The following is a 9,683-nucleotide window of genomic DNA, read 5'->3' as shown; positions in this document are numbered from 1 at the left end:
CCTGCCCAAAGACTCAACAAATCGGTATACGTAATACAGTCCAGTGCTTGCCACTTGATAAGCCCGGTCTAATTACCAAGTCTGGAGGCTCCTCTGAAAGCTGTACAGAATGACAGAATCTGCCATTTGGAAGTTGTTACTGTGGAGATAGCATTGGCAAGGTTACAGCTAATTAGGGGAAGCGGTTCATTTCAGCACAGCGTGAGTCAAGGAAACAAGACTAGGCTGCTGCAGCAATCTAGCAAGAAATGCAGAACCCTGAAGAGGTGATGGAACCACAAGAAATGGGAATTGTTGGGGTGGTAAAGACCTTGAAGAACAATAGGTCATTGAAGAAAGCATTCACAAAGGATTCCCAGGGTGCTGCCGCCTAAAACAAGAGAGAAAAACTGAATACCCAGACCTCAAGCATCTGTATAATCTGAGAATTACTCCGCCTTGAGAAAGCAGTACACTCAGTAGAATTCGGCTGCATGGAAAGCAGCAGAAACCAAAGAATGGACAGGACAGAACAGACTAGCTTTTAATGCTTTTCAGAGACAGAGCTCTCCAAACTGTGGCACAGACTAGGCTGAATGTCTAAAGCAGTTCTAGGCATTAAAGAGAAACTGGAGGAAAGGTTTCAGTGCTGCAGTTAATGGCGGTTTGATGCAGATGGCTAATGTTTCAAAGGCAGAACCATTTTCTCCTTGATTTGGGTGGAAACATGAACTCAAATCCCAGGTGCCACATTTCCCATCACAGATTACAGAACTGCCAACACTGGGCCCTTCCTTTGGCTCCTGGGGACTTAATTTCCCCAGGGAGCTATTGTGACTATTCAACTTGAAGACCTTATAGGAAGAATCACAGTTGCTTCTCTCTAGAGTCTTAGAAGAGTGAGCAACATGGAAGTAAATAGTCACTAAGGAGAACAAGGAGAAATAAACAAAGGTCTAGCTAACTATTGACAATTCATGTTAGAAGACACTCTTTAAAATTTATAAATTCAAGTAGAGAAGTAATGACGGCTTCTAATCATAATCTACATGGGGATGTGTATGCTACATAAGGCTTACTGTTTCCAACACAAGGGTACATTTGGCTGGGCTGATTGTGTAAGACTGTGCCCACAGCCAATATTCAAAACTAAAAATTAGGAGGCATAGTTTTCCAATTTCCAATACTATGATCTTAAACATCTTTTTTGTGGAATGTAGATCAGTTCCTCTTATTTGACCTACTGTTCCAGTGTTCTGTGCTCAAAGGGATTTAATGAAACCACTCTGAAAAAAATGTTAAGCACTTCATACTTTATACTTATAACCTTCAGGAATAACATCAACATGGGCAGGTTTACCAAGTCATAGCAGATTCTGGGGCATCCTAACAATGAAAAACTCGGCTTACCATGCTAGCACATGCTTTGGAGATCTTTTTCTTTTTTGGTTTTTCAAGACAAGGTTTCTCTGTAGTTTTGGAGCCTGCCCTGGAACTAGCTCTTATAGACCAGACTGGCTTTGAACTCACAGAGATTCACCTACCTGTCTCCCGAGTGCTGGAATTAAAGGCGTGTGCCACCACCACCCGGCTGCAGATCTTCTGTAAAATGCTCTAAATAATACAACTCCAGTAAAACACCAAAATGTTAGTCTTTGCAGCAGTGGAGACGGAAAGAAGAGTCTTGCACATGCTGGACAAGGGTTCTGTCCTGGAGGCACACCCAGTTATGTCCTTTAGGGTTGTTGTTTTTGAAGACTTGAGATAATACCTAGTTATTCTTCTTCCTCTACCTCCCAGGTTACCTTGCCTAGCATCTGCCTGGACTCCTAACTCGGGAGGTGAAGAATAAGCCACAGCTCAGCCTTTACACTTAGTCTGCATTGCTTTAACAGTTGTATTCAGATCCAAATTATATCCTGGAAAGAGCTCAAGGTGTGCATGGAGGGGTGGAGGGGAATGGACAACACCAGAGCAACTGTGAGTGACTGTGCCCTCCAGGTAGGTGTGTCCCCTCCAGTTCTCACTCTCCATGTTAACAGTGAGACAACAAACCAACGGTAAGGACCCTTAACCAAAAGCAGATTAACAGACCACTTTAAAAATGTATTGCAAAATGTACAGCATTTATTCACATACAGACAAAAAGGCACAAATTCTACTAAATAGTTCAACAAAAAAATACAGCTGTCTTCAACTAGTTTTATAAATACTTTGAAAAAGGGGGTAGAAATAAATACAGGATTGGGCCATGTAATATAAAATAGTCATCTCTACATATACTTTGTTTAACTTCTGATTTTAACTCTTCATGCACCTTTTTTTTTTCAATTTTAGCTGAATGGACACCAAGCTAGGCACATAGTGAAAAATCCTCTGTACAAGGTTACAAATGTAATGACAAGTTTGTCCATCTTAAAATAATTCAGATTTGTACACAACACATAAAACCCTTCATTTAAATTTTGTGTTTATAACCTAACAAATGACATTCCAGGCAACTTTACAAAAATTTAACTAGCCTACATTTTGACATAATACATTGATCATAATCAAAGGTATTTCTTGGTCAGGATGCACAAGGAAGATTCAAAAGAACAAACAAACAAAAAAGCTCCATACTAATAGAATGCAAGTGGGTAGGTGGGCTGTGGCTGCTATGGCCGCCTCATACAGAGTTCCCAGCATGACATGAAACTAACTTACAAAGCTATCGTTACACTGTCAGAAACCGTGCTCTATACCATTTGCATTTCAAAGCAGTAATAAAAAAGTGTGGGCTTTTCTTTTTTGTTTTGTTTTTGTGGGGGAAATTTTTTTATTTTTTTATTTTGTTTTGTTTTTTGGTTCAGCATAACTTGGAACATTTGAAAGCTTTTCAACCTAAATGTGGGGGAAAACAGGTAAGGCATTATTTTTGCACAAAACTAGCATTCCTAATAGTGCAAATGGATCTGGTGCCTCTTAAAGTGGTGAGAGGCGATACACTCACTAGATTAATTTAGGTTTTCTTTCTATGGCTTCACAAATTATTCCTCTATAAATTCTCTTCTCACCCAGTGCTGTTGCTGTACTCAAAAGATAATTAGATAAGAGTCCAACCTTTTCCTGGATCCAGCAAAAGGGTTTTGCTCATATGCAAAACATCTAACTTTCAAATTAAGCTACAAGCAAAAGTACAACTTGGACTCCTAAGAATCTTCAAATACCAGTAGCAACAAGCTGATCTGGACAGCAGTCTCAAAAGGAGCTCCACAGCTCAAAAATAGTCAATCTAAAACCTGGGTCATCCTTTCCCCGCCCCTGAATTAGCTACTATGATGTACTTGAGAAGTTAAGACTTGGTTTGAAAATGTCGTACATACAATGGATGCATCAGATCTGTCATTTGATCATCTGATAAAAACTTGCATAGCAAGATGGAATTCAATAAGCCTTTTCTGTTGTTGACGATCATCTGGAAGACTTGAAAGCTTCTACAAACTCAAAGCATTGCTCCTTAAATATCAGAATGTCCCTGCCACATGGAAACAGATGCATAAGTGAATCAGGAATCTGAACATTGATATTAACAAACTAAGGGTAATTTAGGGGAAACTGGGCTTATTCCAAATGCCCTTACATCTAAATCTCATTGCTATTTCCTTCTTTTAAATTTGATTCACAACTACATTGAATGCCAAAGAAAAAAACAGGACTTTAACACTATCTACTTGTCTGAATACATACGCACTACTTGAGTGCAAAAACAGAACATTGTACTCAAATTTAATGCTAAATTTATTATTGCTGATAATTTACTAGTTATTGCCATTTGCAATTCGAAAGTCCAAGTTACGAATAAGAGTTTATAACTCCAACTCCAGAAAACGTATTCAAGGGTACACTGACTTTCCTGTATAGCCTTGGTCAATATAAGAGCTTGACGCAACATATTGCCTTTCTATTGTTCTAAAATATAACCTGTTTTACCTTTTTTTGTTTCTTTTCCTTTTTGCTTAAGGAATCCGCTCATTGTGGAAGCCTGGATTCCCCAAATATGTAATAATGGTCGACTCTGGGAAGTCAGAGTCACCAGAGTCTGACGTTCATCACTTGAACTTGAATAGTCATTGTATTTTGGAAGCCAGATGGTCAAGTACTGGCAGTAGCCAGGGAAATCCCAATTGGGTCCAAGGACCGACAGCTACAAAAGAGGAAGGTCAAGAGGACTAGTAACACTTGGGCCTCAGCTGCCCTTTCTCACAGAACTTTTTCAACATCCTCTCCACCCACCCTATGTCCACAGCCCACTCAGGGCCTCAGGACGGGCTACACAGGCCCTAAGTCTGACTTCAGCAGCTCCGCTCTGTCCCTCCAGCCTTCCATCAGTGCCTGCTGTGTAAACTCTTCCCCTGGATGCCACGTGTGCAAGATCCCAGTGTTGCTGAAGCTTCTGAGTTCCAACTACTCATACCAACAGCCTGGGAGCCAAAATGCTCTCAGCCTTTACCATTCCTAGAAAATAAGCTTTGTGGGCTATAAATAGTGAGTGAAGGCTTCTATAAATAGGATTTATTCATAACACAGAATTCAATCTGATTCTGTACTCAGAGTATCCAAGAGTTTGTGCTTTGGAAAAAACCGTAGAGGGCAGTAATACACGGTGCCTCTCAAGCCTGGCCCTCTAAAGTTGCTTCATTTCTAGTGTTCAGGTTCTAATCTTAGTGTCTTGTAGTTACAATCTACTCTTCTGTTTGCTCAACAAGTTGCAAATAACACAAACTTCTCACAATGATTTATAAACGACTCTGGAAAAAATTCAATCTGAATTGCAAGGAAATACGTTTGTGTAGCTCAGAAATAATGGGATTTTGCTTGCCCCTGTGTCAGACCTCTCAGCATGGCCAGCAACAAGCCACATGCTTCCACACCGTCTGTTTGATCAAGAGGCCAAGATGCTTCTCCTGATGATATCTGTCCTCCTGCTGATGGTGCTGCTGGCATGAACACATTTCTTCTCCGATGCTTCACTCTCCGAGTCACTCATTTCCACATCGGGAGCATACCCATCGTTCTCACTGTCGGATCTTAACCTGTTCTTTGCCCTTTCCTTGCCTGGAACTCGGCCTAAACCCAGGCGGGGGCAGTCTGAGTGCTGGTGGCAGGCCCCCTCACGGGCTTCTCCTTGCTGCTGCCGTTCCCCCTTCTTTGGAATCCGGAATCCTCCCCAGCTTTTCACTGGGCTGGCAGGTGTTATAGGCACTTTGACTAGGGAGCCATTGCACTTGGGCACAATCTCCTTCCTTATGCCAGGTGCTGACTGCCCTATTCCAGGGGAGGTGGCAGCTCTTGTGTTGTCCAGATGCCTCTGGGATGTGTCTGTGGACCTGAGAGGCTTGTGACTCTGTTTAAAAGATTTGTCCTTTAAGTCTCCTTTAATGAGATCACAATGGAAACGATTGTCTCTTCTTTTCCCATGGTCTGGTGTCACCACACCATTTTTCTGTTGTGCTGATGATATGAGACGTGCTTCTGCAAAAGTCTTTTCAAAGCTCAGAAAGTTCTCTGCAATCCCCAGCCCCTCCCTTCTAGCACAAAGATCTGACTGCTTTAGCAGGGCCTTGCCCTCACTCCTAGGACTATTCTGCAATGCATCTCGCTTATGGGACTTTTTCAGCGAATGGACCAAGGAAGTACTACCCATTTGTTTCCTGAAGAATGCAGAATGCCACTTCAAGTCCTCTATCTTGGGAGCATTGGGACCCACAGAAGGACTATTGAATAAAAGCATGTTCTCCAGTGAGGAGGAGCAGGAAGAAGGCACACCTACAAACAGAAAACCACAAGGGAAAAATTACATAAGCAAATCCAAAAGAATAAAGTTCTAGACCTGAAGCATCATTACACAAACTTCCCACCCAAGAGTCACCAGCTCTTTGTAAAAAAATGTGTTTTTAAAGACATGACCTGATTCAAAAATCTGCTTTCAATCTAAGTAGTCAGAATAGGACATTTTGTCCAAAACCACTAAGCTACAACGTTTCCTGAAACTGTCTGTTCAAGGACAAACAAAATTCAAAGAGGACCTGATGTTCAAAAGGGGGATTCATTCAGAATCCTTCCGATGGCTACCACTTCCTCTACCTGGCTGCATAGCTGTGACTGTACCATCCACCAGTCACCACCCATCACCTTCCTCTCTGAGACTAAGCAACGCTCAAGTTTCTTTCTACAAAGGCTCAATGAGGACAAATACATGTAAATGTAGAAACTGAATAAGGGTAGGTGTTCACAATAATTCTGGACATGAAATATTTTAAAAACATTCATTATAAGCAAAATCTATTGGGTTCAAGTTGCCATCCAAGTTAAAGATAAGTTAATCTTTTATGCAAATCACAAAACTTAAGTTTCATAGCTTAACCTAGTAAAAGCTTACATTTTATGAAATACAAATTCTTATCTCTTGATAAAAACTGACACTTCCTATTTTTGTAAACTATTTTTTATTTATTTTTATTTCATGTGTATGGCGGGTGTTTTGCCTGCATGTATGTCTGTGTACTACATGGGTACAGTGCCTGTGAAAGCCAGAAGAGAGTATCTGATCCTCTAGAACTAAAGTTTATTGTAACAGACAATTGGGCACTGCCGTGTGGGAGTCAAACCCAGATCCTCTGGAATGCAACAGCAGCCAAGAACTTTTAAACAGTGATCCACTCCTCTATCCTGACCCTTCATTGTCGACTTGTCTTGTACATTAGTCATAACCCACCAAATTTATCTCATCACCTCAGACTCGCTAACCCTGGTCTGAAAACTGCTGATGGTTCCTAAGGACCATGTTTCTGCAAGACCTGCTACAGAAAAGCAGTTCTCACATTGTGTCTCCTGTTAAGGTATGAACCACCGGGAGAACAGGGTTCAGCTCCAAGGTCACAGGAGCCCTCACTAGACAAACTTACTGTCCATTAGATGGAGGGACAAGCAACACAGATGAGGTCCTTTTTACAAGCTGTTGGCTTGGAAATGCCTACTTCCTCAAAAAACAATCACTGGAGTCCCTTTTGATAGCCATGTGTGAGGTGGGGTTTTTGTCTGTTTTTATGGAAATACCCTAGCAGGAAACAGAAGGGTGAAGAAGGTCCAATGCTGTCTGAACTGTAATTTCTATCTACTGGACTTGGAGCCCATGTCTCTCAAAAGTATCTAATGATAGGCCTCCCATAAGCATCATTTCCACCGAAGATGCTCGCATTGTTCCCAGAATCACAACAGTTTGAGCCATGAATTCTAAGAACACACGTTAAGTCATCATCACCTCCCTTGAAACTATCTAAGCACCATAGTCTAGAAATGACATCCCATGGAAGAACAAAGTCGTTTCCAATGACCACACTCATCAAATGAAGGGAAATAAGATCTGTTTCTCTTTTCTGTACTTCGGGGGTTTTGTTTTGTATTCTTTTCTTTAAGCATGGTCTCATTCTGTAGCCTGGGCTTACGTAGAACTTATAACGTAGTCCAGACTGACTTTGAAATTTTGGCACACCTCTTACCTCAGCCCCAGTAGGCTAATATTACAGGCATGCTCAGCAGCAGCAGGAATTCTGGATCAATCTACCTTCCAGTTCTGTAACCCAAAATACATCCTAACCTTGTGAAGAGAATTTCATTCATTCACCCAAGTACAAACCGCAGCCAAAATGCAAGTGGCTGCCTGTGATACCCATAAAAAAGGATTCCTTTCAGAAAGGCCACACAAAAATCATCTTTTATGGGTAACAAATTCCACAGCAAGTACCAAGCTGGCAGAACTCTGCAGGATACACTACAGTTAACCATTCCAGGCACCACCAGCTTCCAACGAAGAATGAAGAGAAGGGTGGCCTTAAAGGATCTAAACTGCACAGCTTTTACCTAAGAAGCTATACTTGAAAAACTTAACATGCACAGTTTTGCAACTAAAGTTTCAAAAAATGAAAGACATTTGGTACTTGGTCCCTCTGGAAAATATTTAACTCATAGCAAGAACACGTCTAAGTTAACATAGAATGTTATTGAAAATTCCCCTCAGCTAACCAAGTTATCTCTGGTCACATGTATCTAATTCAAAGCCAGTTATCAACAGTTTTGAACATGTGTTGTTTGTATGTCGTAATTATCTAGAGAAAAGACCACAAAATCAGGACGGGGAGAGTGAATCACCCGTGACTCAGAACACAACTGCCTGTCAAGGATGCTGCTGCTGTAACTTAAAGGGCAGTCAGTCCAAGGGAGTCACCCATCCTCTACTGAAGGCCGGCCCAAAGCCCACCTGCCCCTAACTCAGGACTCTGTGTGGAACTACTTCCCAGGACAGACTTCCTCCATGAAACTCATACATTCCCTACTTCTTGGGACTGGTCACCATAGAACGCTGGTGCTAAAAGCACACTTTAGAGGTCAGGATTCTACACTAGAGCAAATGAATCCCAGAGTGAAACACCTACCCAGCATTACACGTGGTCTCCAAGTAACTGACACTTTCTCCAGTAGAGGAAGCATACACCCCACAGTTCTTACCCTTTTTGGCTGGCCAGAGCAATGTAAATAGAAGACACTAAATAATGTCCAGCACACTCGGAATTCTATCACTACCTTGCGAAGTCCACTCTAAGTGTTCAGGACTGAGTGTATGTGGTGAGTATGTAGTCGACCCTATGTAGCCAGCCCGTTTATCAAGAGCACTCAACTGTGCTCTCACTTGCATTGTAGTTTTAGCTTGAGATAGCATCCCCACTTTATATAAAGAAATTGGAGAGAAGAGTAGGGTTTACAGCTTGCTTCCATCTGGGTAAGCAGGGAGCTGCTACAGGTCTCAAACCCTATTTAAGGCCAAATTCAGCTCTTTCCCTATAACATAGTGCCTTTAATATTTAAAGATGTCATTTAAATATGAACTACTTAAACTTTCTACAGGACAGATGAAAGAGCAACTGTTTTCCCTCAATAGCAGTGTTAAGGCTGCAAACCCCTGCCCTATATTTTGCCCTTCTAGGGCTCAATGCATACCTGAAACTCTTTCTTGCTCCAAGAGCTTAGTGTAAAGACTGAAAATCTGTTCCTGGACTTTGCACACAGATCGTTTAATCTTTTCCCTGCGGGTCACCATGTAAGTGAGGTTCCGAACCTAGAATGTAGAGAATAAAGATTCTAAGTGAGCAATACAGTAATGACACTTCAGTGCTTTCAGTCTTCCTTTACCTGAGACATACTGGCCCTCCTCGGGCCTTGACAGACATCTGAAATCCAAATGTGCTTTAAGCATCTGACCCTACCACTAGGAGTCTGTTTGTCTACTCCTTTGGTGTCTGCAGCAGCCACGGAGTAGCACTGGGGGAGCAGCGGAGCAGAGTCCCACTCCTGCCCTCCAGTCTATGGTGTAGAGGACTTGCTGCCTTGAGCCCGAGAGTTCTGCTTACCATCCAACAGTGTCATCCCAGCAATCTCACTTCAATGGATGTAGAGTCCAGAAGCAACCTCCCTGCGCACTTTTATCAAGCATCTTCCAGGCCAATGGCATAAGAACACCCTGCAAGTGCCGGGCGGTGGTGGCACACGCCTTTAATCCCAGCACTCGGGAGGCAGAGACAGGCAGATCTCTGTGAGTTCAAGGCCAGCCTGGTCTACAAGAGCTAGTTCCAGGACAGGCTCCAAAGCCACAGAGAAACCCTGTCTCG

The 9,683-nt window shown here is 42.2% G+C and overlaps 1 protein-coding gene across 3 annotated transcripts in view; it reads right to left on the bottom strand.

The window, feature by feature from the left end:
- Window positions 1-2,086: 2,086 nt before the first annotated feature.
- Window positions 2,087-9,683, bottom strand: part of Jade1 (jade family PHD finger 1) — a 54,367-nt gene continuing 46,770 nt past the window's right edge. For all 3 annotated transcript variants that reach the window (XM_005343935.2, XM_026782889.1, XM_026782886.1), the window contains exons 10-11: window positions 9,016-9,133; window positions 2,087-5,787 (exon numbers count right to left, since the gene is read on the bottom strand). In XM_005343935.2, coding sequence (XP_005343992.1) covers window positions 4,904-5,787; window positions 9,016-9,133 — 1,002 coding nt within the window. In that variant the 3' untranslated portion in view covers window positions 2,087-4,903. The remainder of the gene's footprint in view (window positions 5,788-9,015; window positions 9,134-9,683) is intronic.

Source organism: Microtus ochrogaster, chromosome 1, assembly GCF_000317375.1.
Source record: "Microtus ochrogaster isolate Prairie Vole_2 chromosome 1, MicOch1.0, whole genome shotgun sequence".
NCBI lineage: Eukaryota > Metazoa > Chordata > Mammalia > Rodentia > Cricetidae > Microtus > Microtus ochrogaster.
This window is presented reverse-complemented; position numbering and strand designations above follow the sequence as displayed.